The sequence below is a fragment of the Sturnira hondurensis genome, unplaced genomic scaffold, assembly GCF_014824575.4.
Source record: "Sturnira hondurensis isolate 20B ecotype Veracruz unplaced genomic scaffold, ASM1482457v3 Scaffold0007578, whole genome shotgun sequence".
Lineage (NCBI taxonomy): Eukaryota > Metazoa > Chordata > Mammalia > Chiroptera > Phyllostomidae > Sturnira > Sturnira hondurensis.
Genome location: NW_028080209.1, coordinates 1,275,800 through 1,294,764, shown reverse-complemented (window position 1 = coordinate 1,294,764; position 18,965 = coordinate 1,275,800). Strand labels below are relative to the sequence as shown.

At 55.6% G+C, this 18,965-nt stretch overlaps 1 protein-coding gene across 1 annotated transcript in view; it reads right to left on the bottom strand.

The window, feature by feature from the left end:
• Positions 1-18,965, bottom strand: part of ITPR3 (inositol 1,4,5-trisphosphate receptor type 3) — a 71,098-nt gene that overhangs the window by 26,076 nt on the left and 26,057 nt on the right. Inside the window, exons 3-17 of the mRNA XM_037052781.1 lie at positions 14,659-14,780; positions 12,867-12,953; positions 12,164-12,322; positions 11,875-11,973; positions 11,508-11,591; positions 9,142-9,288; positions 8,809-8,904; positions 8,286-8,336; positions 7,951-8,093; positions 5,044-5,143; positions 4,586-4,746; positions 3,807-3,948; positions 1,970-2,131; positions 831-1,003; positions 223-342 (exon numbers count right to left, since the gene is read on the bottom strand). Of these exons, the coding sequence (XP_036908676.1) occupies positions 223-342; positions 831-1,003; positions 1,970-2,131; positions 3,807-3,948; positions 4,586-4,746; positions 5,044-5,143; positions 7,951-8,093; positions 8,286-8,336; positions 8,809-8,904; positions 9,142-9,288; positions 11,508-11,591; positions 11,875-11,973; positions 12,164-12,322; positions 12,867-12,953; positions 14,659-14,780 (1,846 nt within the window). The remainder of the gene's footprint in view (positions 1-222; positions 343-830; positions 1,004-1,969; positions 2,132-3,806; positions 3,949-4,585; positions 4,747-5,043; positions 5,144-7,950; positions 8,094-8,285; positions 8,337-8,808; positions 8,905-9,141; positions 9,289-11,507; positions 11,592-11,874; positions 11,974-12,163; positions 12,323-12,866; positions 12,954-14,658; positions 14,781-18,965) is intronic.

Below are 18,965 nucleotides of genomic sequence, written 5' to 3'. Positions count from 1 at the left end.
GGGCCTTGGCTCCTTCTCCTGTGCTCCCTCCTCCCCCGACCCCACACCAGCACAGAACTAGGCACACAGCAAGTACTGGGTATGTATCTGTGGGGAACGCAGATGCCAATTCTAGCCTGAACCCAGATGGGGCCCAAGCTCTGAGGCAGCTGGGGAGCCAGGCAGGGTGCAAGCCAGGTTGTAGGACACAGGGCGTGGGTGGGAGACATCACGCCTGCTCACTCAGTCTGGATGAGAATGTCACTGTTCTTGGGGTCCAGCACACACTTGCAGATGAGCTCCTGGGTGACGGGGATGGCGATGTGGTTGGACACACACAGGTCGGACAGGTAGTCCAGGAACCTGAGGTGGTGACAGCAGGGGTAGGGGAGGGATCTCAAGAGGCTGGCCTGGAGGACGGAGCCCACCCTCTCCTTCCCCAGCCGGCTGCTACAGGCTCCCTCCCCAAAGCTTGGAGATGGACTCTCGGGGACAGCCAGGGGCACCACCCCGGGGAGCGAGGAAGCTAGGCAGGGTTCAGGGGACCAGGATAAAGGAGGCACAAGGACAGGAGTGATGTTCAAAATATTTAACAACTGATTCAACACAGGCACTGACTTTGCAGCCAGAGGATGGTCTAAGGGCCTCAGGCCGCCCCAGGCAGCAACCAACCCTCTTGCAGACAGATTGGGCCCAATTTGGGAGGGGCTCTGGGAGAGGCTGGGGAGGCCAGGGCCTCAGAAAGGAGGCAATTTGCCAACAGAGGCAGATGTCAGTATTTTAACAACCAGCAGAGGCTGACTTTCTGCCCTGGGCAGGTGGAGGCAGTGGGCGCAGAGGGGCAGGCCCACCTGGGCTCCCGGTTCTTGCGCACCAGGCTGACAAAGGTCTCCACCTCGGTCTTAGTGATGTGCTTCTCTAGGAGCTTTCGGTTGTTGTGCAGCAGGGCGGTGATGGTGTCCTCGGCCAGGATGTCGTAGCCGATCTGGGACTGCATCATCCCAAACTGCTTGGCGATGTGCTCCTGCAGGGCGGACAGACCGGCATCAGGGCAGACAAACCGGCATCAGGGCATGTGGCTCTCCTCCAGACACCCTGGCACTGGCAGGGGACCCCGACCCTAGAAAGGTGGGGGTCCAGGAGAGGAAGCCCACACTGGGCACAAGAGGGGGCTGTACAATATAGCTACTCGGTGCACAATCTGTCTCCCTGCCAGACTGAAACCTCCACAAGGGAGGGACCTTGCCTGTCTGGCAGGACCAGCTATGTAATTTGTGGGGCCCAGTGCAAAATTAAACAGCAGGACTCCTGTTCAAAAATTAAGAATTTCAAGACAGCGCCCTGGCTGGTGTGGCTCAGGGGATTGAGCTCTGGCCTGTGAACTGAAAGGCTGCGGTTCAATTCCCAGTCAGGGCACACGCCTGGGTTGCAGGCCAGGTCCCCACTTGGGAGCATGTGAGAGGCAATCAATCGACCTTTCTCTCCCTTTCTTCCCCCCTTCTCTTCTCTCTAAAAAAGTAAATAAAATCTCTCTTTTTTAAGATTTTATTTATTTATCTTTAGAGGGGAAGGGAAGGAGAGAAGGAGAGACATATCAATGTGTGGTTGCCTCTCATGCGTCCCCTGCTGGGAAATGGCCTGCAAACCAGGCATGTGCCCTGACTGGGAATCGAACCGTGGTCATTTGGTTTGCAGGCCCGCATTCAATCCACTGAGCTATGCCAGCCAGGGCTCTTTTTTTTTTTTTTTTAAGATAAAGGGGGGTTGGTTTCAACTGTTAAAAAAGTAAGAATTTCAGGCAGCAAAAGAGCACTAAAGCCCGCGCAAGGCCCTCCGAACAGGGTGAGGTCACACGCCCATGGGGCCAGCCCTGTTACACCCCAGGGCCTGAAGCGGTGTCCAGCACACAGTGTGCACCTCAGCAAGTATTTGCTGAATGAAGGAAAGGGCCAGTGAGGGAGTGAGCAAGCATTGGAGGGCGGGCGGGCACCTGGTTTTTGCGGTAGTCCTCCTGGGAATGTCGCAGCACCCGGTAGCACAGGCGGAACATGTGTTGGTAGGGGCCATTTTTCTGGTCCGACAGCTCCTCCAGCCGCACCAGGGGGCCCTCACCCCCCTTGTCGCAGAAGGGAGCCTTCAGAATGCCAAAGATCTGGGGGAACAGGGAGAGTGAGGAGGGATACCTCACACTGGCCTGCACCCCTAATTATCCCAGGAACCCTCACCCCTAAATTGACCCTGCCCCAAAGCCACTCCACATTTACCCAAAGCTGATTCTACGATGGACCATGACCTCAGCCCACCCACCATCAGCCCCAGTTCCAGCCCTCACTCTCTCCTCCTGGCCTCAGCCCACTCTGGGCCTGGCTCAGTGCTTGCAAGGGGGTCTGAGGCAAAGGGAGAAGGCAGGCCAAGCCAGAGCCTAAAAGACGAGACACAGGCCTATCTCGTTTCTTAAAAAATGTAATTATAAACATTTTAAAAGGTTGGGGTGAAAAACTGTTCTTAGCATAGAGACCAAAGAGACAGAAATGAATGGAGTGAGGAAACCTTAGTTGGATATCCTAGTTTAAAAAACAAAACAAAACATCAAAAACCAAAAAAACTCACAAGCTTTAAAGACATTTTGAGAAAATAGAGAAATTTGTTACAGATTTGGTATTACTGGTAATTTTCTTAGATGTCATAACAGCACCGTGTCTTCACCCTCAGAAGGTGCTCACTGAGAACTTTAAGGTGAGGTGCACTGATTTTGGAATTTGTGCATGGAGGATGGACGCTGAGGGGATGGACACTGAGGGGATGGACGCGGGAGGAATGGATGCTGTGAGGATGGACACTGGGGGGACGGATGTTGGGGGGGATGGATGCCGGGGGGATGGACGCTGGGGGAATGGATGCAGAGGGAATGGACGCTGGGGGGATGGACACTGAGGGGGATGGACACTGGGGGGATGGACACTGCGGGGGATAGATGCTGGGAGAATGGATGCAGAGGGGATGGACGCTGGGGGGATGGATGTTGGGGGGATGGATGCTGTGAGGATGGACGCTGGGGGGACGGATGTTGGGGGAATGGATGCAGAGGGGATGGACGCTGGGGAGGATGGACGCTGGGGCACAGAGCTGCACACAGCCAGACTGGCCGATGGTAAAGGCGCATTCAGGCAGTGGATGTACAGTGTTCACTTTACTAGTTTTTCAGTACTGTCTCAATATTGACAACTTTCATAATAAAAATTTAGAAAAATAATTTCAAAGCACAAGTTCTGGACCAATATCCTGAGTCCAAATGCTGGCCCTGCTGCTTCCTAGCTGTGTATTCCACCCTCTGCTTGCCTCAGTTTCTCCACGGGTAAAATGGGATGATGCTAGGCCTCCCTCGGGTTGCTACGACCACATGGGCCAATGCATGTGGGGCACTTTGGGCAGCGCATGGCACATGGCAAGTGCTCGATAAATATTCTTTTTAGTAAAAGGTGCTGGTGACTAACCCCAAAGGGGTAGCTCTGTTGGTTACAGTGTCATCCTGATACGCCAAGGTTATAGGTTTGATCTCCAGTCAGGACACATACAAGAAACAACCAATGAGTGCAAAAATAAGTGGAACAACAAATTGATGTTTCTCCCTCTCTTTCTCCCCCTGTCTCTCTCTCAAACTAATAAATAAAATGAAAAAATAAAAGGGGGTAATGAGAAACTGCAGGGAGACTGCAGCTCAACCGGAGGCGGGAAGCCGCAGATTGGTGGTAAAAGGCCCTGTTTCCTGTCACCCAGCCCCGCCCCCAACGCCTGCTGCTGCAGGTCCCACACTTGGTCACAGCCACCTGCTTAAGGATATTCTGCTCCCTCATCAGCTTCTGCCTTTCCCGGTTGGGCTTGGTGACCATGATGTCCAGGACACTCTGCCCATTGTTGGGGACATCGCTGACAAAGAACACCAGGTCCTCCAGCAGCTGGATGACAAACCTTCACAAAAGGACAGGAGAGGTGACAAGTGTGAGGTGCCGACCCTGTGAAAGCACCCCAGACCCACCCATCTCATGCTCTCTGCGCTACCTCCATGGGCAACCAGCCCTTCCCCAAACACTGCTCTCCAAAGCACAGAGCCCGTCAGTGGCCTTTGACCTCTTTCCCCAGCTTTACCCTGACCTGCTCTCAAAACACACCCCTCACCCACCCACCCAGGAGTCCGAGGAGCCCCATAAGACTAAGACCTCAGTACACACCAATCCAAAAGGAAACAGCAGGGCACAAGGCAAGGCGTTTGGTGCGAGGGACTCTGCATCTCCATTCTGCCACTTACTAGCTGTGTGCCCTTGGACAAGTCTCTGAACTTCTCTGGACCTCAGATCCATCGTCGTAAAACAGAGGTAACAACAGCTCTATCACAGGGTTAGTTTGGGGAGCACATAAACAGTAAGGCAGGGGCACGGGGCCAGTCAGGACCCCACAATGGCCAGCCCTCACCTCTGTCTCTGCCATCCCAACCCAGCCTGCCTAGCTTCTGCTTTGTGACTCCTTCGTTCATGAAATGCGGACCCTGTCCTGAACAAAGATTTTCTGTCCTCTCAGAAAATCTCGGTAACCCTCCCCTGTGGCCCACCTGCGGTCATTCTGGCTGATGAAGCCCTCGTTCATTTTCTCCACCGCACTGGCCAGCATGGAGCTGGCGTCGTTGGCAAAGTCCAGGTCTCGGATCTCAGACACAGGAACTGACACGATGGCAAAGGCCTCCTTGTCCTCCTTGGTGGGGCAGGTACCCAGCTGCCAGGACAGGGGTCAGCTCAGGTGCTCAGGGACGTCCTTGGGACCCAGCCCCAGCCCCCCAGCCCTAGGCGGCCCTCACCATGAGCCGAATGGGCCGCTCTTCCTCAATGNGAGCTGGCGTCGTTGGCAAAGTCCAGGTCTCGGATCTCAGACACAGGAACTGACACGATGGCAAAGGCCTCCTTGTCCTCCTTGGTGGGGCAGGTACCCAGCTGCCAGGACAGGGGTCAGCTCGGGTGCTCAGGGACGTCCTTGGGACCCAGCCCCAGCCCCCCAGCCCTAGGCGGCCCTCACCATGAGCCGAATGGGCCGCTCTTCCTCAATGTCAATGGGCACATTGGTGCTCTGGATCCACGTGTTGGTGCAGAGGTGCCGCAGCCGGACATACGAGTTCCTGCAGGCAGAGCACGTCCTGGCCACCGGCCCTTCATCCCCCAGTGGCTTCACGTCACCCAACTGACTCCACACCCCGCAACCTCAGGACAGGGGTGCGTCCCCTCCAGGTGAGGAGCCAGAGAGGAGAGACCAGCCAACACCCCAGGCCTTGTGCTGACTGCTGTTTCCCATCCACACTCCCCAAACCCAAAGCCAAGGCTTGTTTGTAAACTTGGGACCAAAATTCTTTTGGACAAACGAGGCTGTCCAGACTACCTATCCCCCTCAGTGTCCACGTGCACGCGGTTCACAGCAGAAACGCTCATGCCTCTGATTGTGAAATACAGTTACCTTTCTGAAATGAAAAGCAGTCTGCATCTCCCAATACATCTGGCCCCAAGAGGTTCATATAAGGGATTATGGGCCTATAGTGACTCAATTTATTCTCCCATCAGCAAGGTGACGGGTGGACTTGATATTCCCACTTGACAGGGCATAATAATTGACCAAGGTCAACTCAGCTGCCCAACATCATAGGCTGGTGCCTGATTGATACCTGGGAAGTTTCCTCATGTTACTTGCCTCCTAGCATCTTAGGGTTAGGGACCCTAGCATCTACAGGTCAGGGACCCCAGCCCTCCACCCAGTGTACCTGGAACAAACTCATGAGGCCTGTGCCTGAGCACCCAGACCCACTGGGGCAAGCAGGTGATACAGAACCCTGGAGACTTCCGGGCAAGATGGAGGCATAGGTAGACACACTGTGCCTCCTCACACAACCAAAATAAGGACAACAAAAATTTAGAAACAAAAAACAACCAGTACTGACAGAAAATTGAACTGTATAGCAGCCTGATAACCACACCAAGGAGTTAAGGTAGACACATTCATCCAGATTGGTAGGAAGGGAGGAGTTGGGCAGCCGGGTGGAGAGGGGTTGCGGCAAAAAAAGCAGCAGCTGGTGGACCCAGCGAGGTGGTGGACTGTGGAACGGGGCACAGCGCACAAGGCGGCTGGCGGACTAGGCTGTCCCACACTCACACCCAGATAAACCAGGTGAAACTGGGGAGCAAGACAGACCGTGCAACCCAGGTTCCCAGCACCATGAAATAAAGCCTCAAAACACCAACTGAAAACACCAGTGGGGGTTGAGGTGCTGAGAGAGACTCCCAGCCTCACAGGAGAGTTCATTGGTGAGACCCACGGGGTCTTAGAACATACACAAACCCATCCACACGGGAAGGGCAGCACCAGAAGGGCCCAATTTGCTTGTTTGTGGGAGCAGGGGAAGGGACTGAAATCGCCAGAGAGCGGAGCAAGCCCCACTGTTTCCTCTCAGACCCCTGCCCCCCACACAGCGTCACAATGCAGCCACGGGGTTGCCCCGCCCTGGTGAACACCCAAGGCTCCGCCCCTCACACGTAACAGGTGCATCAAGACAAAAATTTTTAAAAAGGCCCAAATGAAAGAACAGATCAAAGCTCCAGAAAAAATACAACTAAGCAACGATGAGACAGCCAACCTATCAGATGCACAGTTCAAAGCACTGGTGATCAGGATGCTCACAGAATTGGTTGAATTTGGTCTCAAATTAGATGAAAAAATGAAGGCTACGCTAAGTGAAATAAAGGAAAATGCACAGGGAACTAACAGTGATGAGAAGGAAACTGGGACTCAAATCAATGGAGTGGACCAGAAGAGAGAAAGAAACATCCAGCCAGAAAAGAATGAAGAAATAAGAATTCAAAAAAATGAGGAGAGGCTTAGTGACCTTCAGGACATCTTTAAATGTTCCAACATCTGAATTATATGGGTATCAGAAGGGGAAGAGGAACAGCCACGAGTGGAAAACTTATTTGAACAAATAATAAAGGAAAACTTCCCCAGTCTGGGAAAGGCAATAGACTTCCAGGAAGTCCAGGAAGCTCAGAGAGTCCCAAAGAAGGTGGACCCAAGGAGGAACATACCAAGGCACATCATAATTACATTAGCCAAGATTAAAATGAAGGAAAGAATCCTAGAAGCAGCAAGAGATAAGGGGACAGTTACCTACAAAGGAGCTCCCATCAGACTGTCAGCGGATTTCTCAAAAGAGACCTTACAGGCAAGAAGGGGCTGGAAAGAAGTATTCCAAGTCACGAAAGGCAAGGGCCTACATCCAAGACTGCTCTATCCAGCAAAGCTTTCATTTAGAATGGAAGGGCAGATAAAGTGCTTCTCAGATAAGGTCAAATTCAAGGAATTCATCATCACCAAGCCCTTATTATATGAAATGTTAAAGGGGCTTATCTAAGAAAAAGAAGATGAAAAACATGTACAGTAAAATGACAGCAAACTCACAATTATTAACTAAAACAAAAAACAAAAACAAACTAAGCAAACAACTAGAATAGGAACAGAACCATAAAAATGGAGATCACATGGAGGGTTTGCAACAGGGGAGTGGGAGGAGGAGAAGGGGGGAGAAGGTACAGAAAATAAGTAGCATAGATGGTAGGTAGAAAATAGGGGGAGGGCAAGTGTGGGAAACGTAGAAGCTAAAGAACTTATGAACATGGACATGAACTAAAAGGGGAGGAATGTGGATGGGAAAGGGTGTGCAGGGTGGAGGGGAGTGAAGGGGGGAAATGGGACAACTATAATAGCATAATCAATAAAATGTACTTAAAAAAAAAGAACCCTGGAGAGGGGGGCGGCACCCAGGGCTGGGCACACAGCAGGGGTTCAGTGGTGCATAGCTGCCCACGTGCCTCAGAGCTCCATCCCCAGATGGAGGTCCTAAGGTCACGCAGGTCCTAAGGCCAAAGGCACATGGCGCCTACCCACCGGGGCACGAAGGAGTCAGTTTTCTGTAGCGTGGTGGGGTCCAGCTCAAAGAGCGAGGCGATGTCATTGCCATGGGGCACGGCCACAAGGCGGTACTTGATCTTCTCCCCAGCATTGCGGCGACCAGTGCGGCCCTGCGCACCCTGGGGTAAAGACCCCGACTCAGGCAGGAGCCCTTCCCTCCTCTCAGGCCCCCTGAAGCCAGCGGCAACCCACTTGAGAGGCCTTCTCCCTCCTCCTCACCTCCCAGGGTTCCATGGCCCCCTGCTGCCCCCACCCCCAAGGCGATGCACGCCCATGCTTCCCTGGCCCTGGAGCCTTGCTCTGATCCTCACCACTCCTGCTGCCTTGGGGTCAGAGGCATCGCCCTTGTAGCTGGGGTTCTCCTAGGAAGAGAAACAAGATGGGGGAGCTATTAGACACCAGGCCATACCTGCATGACCCCCACCGCAAGGTGAAGTCCAAGTATGGAGCTGGGACGGAGCAGGCAGCCCACCCTGCCCTCCATGGCCCCTCTCCGCACACCCACAGATGAGTGGGCACACACACGCAAAGCCCCAACACACACATGCCTGTGCACTATGGACAGACACGGACTTCAAAGTGCTGCAGGACTGGGAGTCGTGCTCCCCACTGTAGCCCAGTGCCTGGATGGTTCCTGACACATAGTGGGAACAGTAATATTTATTAGGCTTATTTACAGTCATGCATTTATTTGATAATATTCATTAAATCAATGCACAACTGCAGATAAGCCCGGGCCCACAGACACATGCATGCACAAGGCGCACACGCTCGTGCATATCCATGAGCACACACAGCCTGAGCTCCCAGGATGCCACCTGCCTCTCTGCTCACCTCAGCAGCCAGGTAGTTGCCTGTGGCCAGGTGCTTGAAGCGGTACAGGCCATTCCAGTGGCCAGCTCCTCCGCGGCAAGGGTCATGGTGGACCACCTGAGGGGGTGCAGGGGTGAGGCTCTCCAGGAAGGGGGTGCTCACAGGGGGAAGCGTGGACAGGGGGCCTGGAGAGCTCCTGGACCTTTCCTGGCCCCTTGGCTCCAGAGGGTCTCAGAGGACAGACGGGGGCAACCACCCACCACACGCCCCCAGGGATGGAGGAAGAGGGAGGGGTGAGGCCCAGAACTGGAGAAGAGGAGGACCGGGGCTGGGCACCAGAAGCAAGGCGCTGACCTCCACCTCCCAGAGGGCGTTGGAGCTGGTGGCCGAGGTGGCAGACTGGCGCAGCGTGGTGCGAAGAAACACCTGCAGCTTGCCCTTGTACTCGTCACACGTCAGGAACTTCTCCTGCTCTGCGTGGAACAGCCGCACCACATCTCCCTGCAGGCAGCAGAGTGCAGGCTCAGGAGGTACAGGGACCCTCCCAGGGCCAGCAGCACAGGAGCAGGCACAGGTGGCTGAGCCCCACTTGTTCCTTGCAGAGCCAGCAAGAAGGCAGCTGGGATCCTCAGCCAGACCCCAAATGCAGGGCCCCAGCTGGGGTGGACACGCTCTCCCCCAGAGCCCTGCCAGCCTTCCACATTCAAACCTGCCCTCCCCAGCCAGCACCTCTAGAAACCCCACCTGCCCTCTGAAGGCCAGTCTCAAGTCTCCCCTCAGTGAAGGCAGGAGGGATCTGCCAGGTCTGGAGGCACCCAGCCCGCCCGGAACCCTTTCTGCCTGGCTATTGGGACGTTGTGCCCACTTCTTTTGTTCCCTGCTGGACTGAAGCAACCGGAGTGCAGGGACCGTGGCCTGCTCCCCTCCACCTCCAAGACCTCGGACACTGTGACCAAGTTTGGGTCCTGGCTCTGCTGTGTGACCTTGGGAAAGTTCCTTCCTATCGCTGGGCCTCAGTTTCCTCTTTTGTAAAATGGGAATTCTATGACCCCCTTGAAGAAATTGTTAAGGATTCTAGTTTGTGTAACAAAGTAACACACACTCTGATCACGTGCCAGCTATTGTGTGAACGCCTTACATGAACTTCCCCCTAACGGACGCACCAACCCTGAGCACGTACATCACCATCCCCAGTTTACAGGTGGAGAAACTCAGTGACACAGAAGGTAAGTGTCCCATCGACAGTCACGTGCTAGTGACAAATGAGACATGAATCCGTGCCCTCATCTCTCCACCGCACGTCCTCCCGCAGTGAGCCTGCCACCCAGCAGGCTCTCAGGGTGCGGCCGCCCCTCCGACTGTTATCACTAAGTGGTGTTCTCTGTCTTCCCCACACTGTGCTGGACGCAAGTTCTCAGCCAGCATCTGTGGTGTAAGTGCATGAGTGGGTCAGTGAAGGAGTGGATGGATATACAAAGACTGGGCCGTCACTACGGCAGACCTGGTGACTTCTGCGCCCAGGCAGTGCACGGTGGCAGCAAACAAGGGGCAGGCTTTGTTAGCTCGGGTCTCACTTCCAAGTTGCATGGAGTGTGCCATCGGAGCCGTGACAGATTCACCGAAACCACTCTGGCCAGCACCTCAGGGTTCAGCCCAGTTCTGTTTCCTTTTCTACACAGATTTAGAGCTGGAATGTGTAATCAGGAAAGGCTTCTGGGAGAAGGTGGCACACAGGCTGAGCCTTGACTGATGTGTGTGGAGGATGCACAGGTTTTAAGGGAGGGAAAGGCACAGAGCATGTGTAGATGGGAAACAGCCCGGGAGATGTGAGGGAGGAGGAGGGTGAGACAGCCTGAGGGGGACAGGAAAGTTGACAGAGCAGCCTGGCACGGGGAGGAGGGCAAAGGGAGCAGCGCAGGCTTCAGGGTGGCCTCCTGAGGTAGCTGCTGCAGACCTGTCACCTGTCTCTTTAACAGGTGCCACCGCCATGTGGCCCTGCTCCTACCTGAGGAGCTCAACCCTTTTTGCTGCCTCGAAGTCTGCCGCTCCCACCTTCCCCTCCACACACTACTCGTACCAATAGCCTGCGTCTGTCCCCTACAACTCCTCAAGAGCCTCTGAGCCCTCCTCTTTCAGGCCCCATGTCTGGTTTTCAGGGTTACTCTAATGGTCTCTCCAGCCCTCCTTCCAACCTTGGCCCTGGTCCCTCCCAGAGCTTTTACTGCAGTATTTCCCAGTACAGTCCCCCCCGAAATCTCATCCCCTCCCAGCCTGCCGATCCCTTTGTTCCAGCCACCACACCAGCAGGTCTGGAACCAGGGCACAGGGCACAGGGCAGGGGGCCTGGCGAGGATCCGTGCAGCAGGTGTGGGGAGGAGACGGAGTGCTCTAAAGACCGGGCCCACCCCAATGTGGGTGATGGAGAGCCCAGTCTGGTCACACCCCCTTAGCAAGAGAGCAAACTGAGGCCAGGCAGGACTCAGAGAATGCAGAGGCGGTTGTGAGGCCAGGGATAAAAAAAGGGGTGGTCTAGGTGGGGCTGGTGGGCAGGCCCCTGGTTGTCGGGGGAGAGGCTGGAGGGGCTGCAGAGCCCAAGCAGGGGTGCGCAGAGGAGGGTCAGACAGGGAGCAGCTGGCTACAGGGCAGGAGGTGAGACCTGTGGGGCAGGGGCTGGGCAGCCAGCAGGCAGGGCAGCAGTGGTGGGGGCTCCCTGATCTTACCCCTTTCAACACCTCATCCAGGTGGTCTCGAAACTGCATAAACAAGTTGATTTTCCAGCTGGTGTTGCAATTTACAGAATTGACCTGGGGAAGGGCAGAGAGACCCCTGACGTCAAGCAGACTCCCAGCCTTTGGGGAGTGGGCAGCACTGAAGGCCTGGAGAGGGGTGAGGGGAGGACCAGCCCAGCCTGCCCCCACTAGAGCACAGGAGTGGGTGTCCTCTCCCAGCCCAGCTGCCCTGGGGCTACCAACCTGTGGGGTGAAGAATGGGGGCAATTCCAGGAGACAGGTGGGGAAGGGGGGCTGTATCCTGAAGAGGTGTGGGGTCACCTCCCCCCCACAGGGCTGGCCCCACCACCCCACTCACCTCTTTGCAGCCAGCATTGTCGCTGAGCTCATAGTTGCTGGCATGCAGAGGCTGCCCAGCGTTGACGGGATTCAGGATCACCTTGTCCCCCACGACCACCTATGGGGACAGGTGGGCCATGGTGAGGGTGGGAAGGGCCAGGCCTCCTGGCCTCTCTCTGGTCTCAGTCTGCCCTTCTAAGAAGTGCACGTGACCTTATTCACTCCCCACATCAAAGAACCTACAGAAGCCCCTCTGGAGCTGTGGCCTGCTCCTCCCACCAGGCCCCCCAGCCCAGCACCATCCTCACATTGTCCCCATTGCTCCGCAGCTTCCAGAAGGGCTGGATGAAGAGCCAGGAGCCCTCGTTGCCCGTGGCATCCAGTGTCACCCGCATGGCGTTCTTCTCCAGCAGGGCCGGCAGCCGCTTGTTCACTGTCAAGTACTTGTTGCTCTTCATGTGCAGGAGCTGGAGGCAGGTGAGGCCAGCCCATCAGAGAGGGGGCCCTGCAGGACCCGCTGGACCCCAAGGCACAGCTGGAGGCACACAGTGCCAGACACACACAGACCGAGACACATGCAGTCCCACACACAAACGCACACCAGTTGGGCACCGGGCGATCACAAAGACAGAAGCTGGCACTGTGCTAAACACCTAATAAGCGTTATTGCATATGATCTTACAGCAGCCGGGGGGGCGGGGGGGAGTGCTGTCACTGGCCTAACTGTACAGATGGAGAAACAGAGGCACCGGGAAGTTCAAGAACCTGTCCAAGTCACAGGGCCACAATCTGAACCCAGACCACGTGGCTCCAAGATCTGTGCTGGTGGCCGCCACACTGAAAATGCACCCTTGAACACTGCTACTCTTGCCTTGCACAGAAGCAGATATGCAGCCACAGAGACAGTCCCAGAGCCACCCATTGGGGACGAAACCCCCAGAGGGCATGTCAGCTGGCACCCCTCACCCAAGAGCAGGCAGGCATCCTCAGGGGGAGATGCAGGGGTCTCACCTGGATCACGCTGCCGTACTTGACAATGTCCCCGTGCACCTTCTTGTTCTCAGTGTCGTTCTGCTTCTGCTCCATCTGGGCTGCGTGCTGCGCAGACATATACACAGTGAACACACGCAGACCCGGACACCGCACCCAGAGTGGTGCACAGAGGCCGCCTGGCCCGTTCCCTCCCACTACTGAGAGCAAGTGAGGCTCCCGGTGTGGAGGGGCAGCCTAGGGTCTGCCATCACCTCCCTCTGGAGAGGGCATGCCGGCCAGCCCAGCCACCCCGGCACACACCGAAGCCGAGCCTCACTACCCCCACCTCACCAGGCTCCTGATGCCCCAACACGAGGCCCTTGCCCCAGCCCCAGTGCTGGCAGGCATGTTTGGTGCCACTGCTTCCTCCTCCTCCACTGTGACCCTCCCACTCAACACTGTGTGTGCTCCCAGGCCACTGCCTCCAGGGAGCCTTCTCAGACTGACCACACCCAACTCGGATGGATCCAACTCTTGACGGCCTTGAGGAGTTGGTTTGCATCCCACTAAGGACGCCTTTTTAGGCACTTCTGTCACATTCGACTGAAGCTGCCCGAGGACAGGCTCTGTCACCTCGATCTGATGAGGTTCCTGGAGGCAGGGGCTCTGCCCCCTTCACCAGACTGGCACTCGCCAAGAGCTCTGGCCCCTCTGCCCCTTTCTTCTCCTCAGTCCCATTACCCGGTTCTTGCAACCGGGCGAGGGTGGCTGCTGGGGAGCCTTGCTGTGTATGTGTGACTTTTCGCAGACCCACAGTGTGTGGCTGTGACGTGTGGCTCTGTGTGTTAGGGCACATGTGCGGACCCCGTGCTCAGGCCAGATCCCCAGTTCAGACTCGGGCTGTGTCAGCAGCAGGGAGAAGCCTGTGACAGCCCCCAGCTCAGGGAGGGAGATGGGGGACTCATAACAGAGCTCAGGCAGCCCACGCCAGCATCCCCTCCAGCCCAGTTCACAGCTGTGGGGCAGGGCCACCCTTCCCCATCTCACACCTACTCCTCAGGACAAGGGACACAGATAAGCAGGGTCTGCATGGGGTGGAGGCACCAGGGCAAAGGGGGGTCCCAAAAGCAAGCTGCTAAGGTGCTGACCCAGACAAAGCCTCTTGCTCTCTGTTCCACGGGGCCTAGGCTCTGGGCTCCGAGTCCTGCCCAGAGAGGACCGCGCAGATTGTGCACTGGGTCACTGCCCCGAGAGGCCCACGAGCAGCCACAGGGCCTCACACCAGGCACCATCCATGTGTCCAAGCAACCCAAGGTGGCTCAGAGATCCAGGTGCTGTCTAGTCCCTATTGCAAACTCACAAAATGACCATGGACAGCCCAGGCCCCTCTAAGGACTCCAGGCCCCCACTCTATAAAACAAGGAGAGGAGTTAAGACTAGTTCTCAAATAAGGTTCCCTGGAGCCAGTGGAACTCCGTGCCCAGCAGCACAGGTTGTTCGCTGCACCGTGGTGTCTGGCTGAAGGGCTGGTGCGAGCTGAGCTCCAGTCTGCCTTCCACTTGCTGAACCACGTGCCCTGGCACAGGGCCGGGCCAGCCTGAAGGTGGGGACACCTTCTTCCAAGGGGCACAAAGGGGTCACGTAGATGAGCGGGTCACTGAGAGGACACTACTGCCCCCCACCTCACCTGGTTGCGAACACCTATCTTTTGTATGTTGGGGCTTTAAAACCACTGAACTCCGCATGGGGCCCATCAACTCTGGCGAGCAGAGGCCCTACGTGCCGTGCCCTGGGTCTTGATGCACACGCGGGCGCACACCTGCACACACACCTGCAACTTCTGCAGCAGCACCACATCGGCAATCTTCTCCTTGTCCTGCTTGGTCTGCTTGGCCTTCCAGTACTGCTTCTGGGCCGAATAGCGGTTCATGGGACACACCTTGAAGAGGCAGTCTGTGGCAGGGCAAGAGCAGGGTAGGTGGGTTCACGCAGGGCTCAGGGCTCCCCCTCTGGAAACCCCAGCCTGCAGCCCCGCCCTCAAATCCCACCTCCGCTCCCTAGTGCGGAGGCGGAAGAGGCAGGACCCCCAAGAACCTGGAGCCTCCTGNCTTCTGCAGCAGCACCACATCGGCAATCTTCTCCTTGTCCTGCTTGGTCTGCTTGGCCTTCCAGTACTGCTTCTGGGCCGAATAGCGGTTCATGGGACACACCTTGAAGAGGCAGTCTGTGGCAGGGCAAGAGCAGGGCAGGCGGGTTCACGCAGGGCTCAGGGCTCCCCCTCTGGAAACCCCAGCCTGCAGCCCCGCCCTCAAATCCCACCTCCGCTCCCTAGTGGGGAGGCGGAAGAGGCAGGACCCCCAAGAACCTGGAGCCTTCTGTACTGAGGAGAATGGAAAGTCCCAGGTGCAGATTTGAAAGCAGGGTCTCAGCTAGGATGTGGACACCTGCCCTCTGCCCCACAGGAGATTATCAGAAGCTCTTGGACCCCCACCTCCCCGCCCTGTCTGTGCCCAGCTTTCGTGGACACTGGCAGCTGACAGCTCACACCTGCATCTTTCTCTGGCCAGCTGCCATCCTGCCCACAGATGACTGAGAAGTTACATTCTCCAGCCCCTCCCAAAGGGCAGCTCACCCAGTGGCTGATGTGAGGAGGTAACAGCCCAGCCTCGGGGAGACTGTCTGTGTGCCAGTTGCCCCCAGCTCCCAGTGGCATCAGGCTGAGGTCTCTCTTCCCCCGAAACCACCCCCTTCCCCTGTGGTCCCCTGCCCTGCGTGAGCAAGGCACCTTCACCCTCCAGAGACCTCTCCTCAATGACTCTCCCATCCCAGAGAACTTGACCTAAGACAGGGCCAATCGAGCTTCCAGGACCAAACCGGGAAGCTGCTCACTTAGCAGCCTCGGTCTTCAAAGGACAGACAAGGATAGGGTGGGAATTCTGGGTGCTGTTTTGGGCTTTGGCATTTGGGGGAAGAGCTAGTTTTTGTTTGTGTTTTGCAGAAGAGATGAGCCTCTCAAATAGTGCAACACTTTAATAAAGACTTCTTTCCTTTCCCACCAAAAAAAAATTCCAGGAACAAATTCACCATTATAATTTTTATTGTGGAAAGCACACTAAACACTAATGGTTTTCATAAGCCCAAATTCCAGAAAGGGTGTCAGAGTTTTCTGCTTATCAGAAGGAGGCCTGAGCTGGACAACCCTACATTAAAGTGTGGTGGGAGGGGATGGAGGACGCGGGGCCCTGGTGAAACGCGGGCACAGGAGACCGCGCCTCTCTGACGAGAGCATGGGCTGTGCTCTAAGGCAGTGAGCTCCCTGTCACGGGAAGAAATCACACCCTGGGCAAGGGGGTGGGCTCACAGCCTGGAGGCTGTGCCTCCTCAATAGCACAGTGGCCCAGCAGCGTGGACACAGGAGAGAGATGGTGTGCCGGGACCTGGAAGGCGGCCGCTCTGAGACCAGATCAGTGCAGGGAGCCGTCTCCTTCAGCCCCACTCACCTACCCTCTAAAAGGAGGGCTGTGTCCCTGCTCTGGCAAAACTGGTCATCCAGCCCCTGGGAACTAAAAGTGAAACTGGATTTTCTGTCTAGCCCACAAGCAGGCAGAGGCCCCCTAGTGCCATCAGGAGGAGAAACCAAGTGCAGTGAAGTTCAGAGAAGACAGAACTTCCACAAGGGAGGGAGAAACGGCCATTCCGAAGCAGATGGGGCCGCCCAGGGCTGCGCTGCCCCTCCCACCTCAGCACCACCAGCACAAGGGAGCCTCACTCCCAGAAGCACACACTCAGCTTGTCAGACAGTATGTCTTTGTGTGGTTCTGCTGAGCCCTCCCCACTGCAGGAGGTCCTCCCACTTCTGGCTGAGTTGGAGCCCCCAGGTCCCCCGGTCACTACATACATCTCACTGCCTCGTCGGAGACCGCTGGCCCCCAGCAGGAGCTGGGGGAGTGGGGCCACACCAGGGGGAGTTTTGAAAATGGTGGGTTGGGGTGTGATTTTGATGGTCAGAGTGATAAGTTCACAGCTGGCATTCAGTGGTCAGAACAGAGTTGCTGGACGCCCGTGGCATAAAGACTGTTGGGTGTGACACCTGCTGGGAATGCCCTCTGCGTACTCACAGGTGGACAGCAGCGGGCAGTGCCCTGGGCCAGGAGTGGTGCACTCGCACACACACACAGTCATTTTTGCACAGAGTTTTCCCAGGATGCAACTCTAATATAAACTGAGGGAGGACCGCCATACGTTGTACTGTTCAAACTTTAGCAGGAGATTTTTGCGGTTTCAGAACGTGCGTCGCTCACGGCCATGCCCAGCACCAGTGCTGCCTCTGTGGCTGCAACTGTGGCTGCGAGGCCGGCCTCCCTGGGTCTTCTGGTTGGCCCAACATTTACTTCCAAAATACGCATCTACACTGTAGTTTTTGTTAACTTTACTATATATAAATGTATATAGACACACACACACACACATTTATAAATAAATAAAGAGAGAGAGAGAGACAGAGAGAGGGACTGTGTCATACACTACTTTCCTTTTGTCTTTTCCTTTCACGCTTAGAGCACAACACTGGCCCTATCACCTCCCCCCAGCTCCGGGCTCACTCAGTCCCTGGACCCCGCCCCATTTTATATTATATAAATAGGGATGTGGATAGACTGCATTACTTTTGGATTCCACTTCATAATATTCAAGGAGCTAGCTCTGGGCCCGACAGGCCGCTCTGCTTGTGTCTCCCACCCTCAGCAGGCTCGGAGGGGCAGGGCTGAGTGGAGCCCATGACTGTGTCCCCAGCCCCTGGACCAGGGCTCAGGGACGTCTGCCACACAAACACACGAATCTAGAATGACTCCCTCACAACAGCAACAAAAATATAAGAATGGAGAACAGAATGACTCCCTCGTGTGCGATGAGGGGCTCGAACTCAGCGTCGAAGGGAGGAAAAGGATAAGGGGAGCGGAGAAGGCGAGAGACGGGTGGAGAGGTGGTGAGACTCGCAGTCTCTCGACAGGCCTTCGAGCCGAGGCGCAGAGGAGGGCCCCCAGGCCGGGAGGGAGCCCACAGGCCTTGGCGATCTGAGCTCCCTGGTCTCCCACAGCCCACCTCCCTGCACTACGGGTCCAGACAGGACAAAAGGAGGAAAGAGAGATGACGCCCCAGGTCACTCAGCTCACCTAGTCAACATATATGCCGGTCACCACCTCATGAAACAATGTGGGGCTTCTGTTCTACGCCACTATGGAACAGAAAACAACTTGACAACTGATTTTTTCAAACAGATGTTGTTTGAAGACTTCTTAAAGAACTGGCGAGACAGTAAGGAACTATCTGGCCAGGGACAGAAGATCAAAGGGGAAACCGGGAGATACACCCCCAAGCTACTCTCACCCTGAGACTATTTGCTGATTCCAGAAGACATTAATTTTTATTAGGACAGCGTCATCAGTGACAGGGACAGGAATCTGAGCCCAGGCCCAAGGAAGCTGGGAAATCCTCCCCTCAGAACAGTTCCTTCCGCCCTGCTGGAACCCCCTGCTGGAGCAAAACCCCAGACTTGAGCATGGCTTTGATGGTCTTGCACCAGGGGTGACCTTAGGAATCTGGCAGCACGCCCTCTCTGGAGGAGGGTACTTCCTCCCACTCCACAGTCACTCAGTACTAATGTTTCAAACGCAACAAGGCGCAGTCAACGATAACCAGGAACTCCAGAGAGCTTAGATGCCACAAGAGAGAACGAACTCACAACACAGACGCCAGAGCCAGACGTGAAGAGACACCAGACAGACATCACCAGTAAACCAGAAATGCCTACTCCGCTTAAATCAATTTAAAAAAGAAAACCATTTGAGGATCCCTGGAGAGAATAGAAAACTACACAGAGTGACACAGCAGACTGAAAAAAGAACCAAAATGGAACTTCTATAAATTAAAAGCTTCAATAACCAAATCTAAAACTCATTGAACATACTTAACAGCATAGACAGAGCTTAAGAAAAAAGTAATGAAATGCTAGCCACCCTTACTATGGGTGATGCATTCTAATTCTATCCTACCCAATTCCTTAAAAGTTGGTTCAGCCCCGTTTGAGGGACTTTTCTGCCCAACGGTGCATCACGCTGGAAGCCATGTCTGAAAGAAACA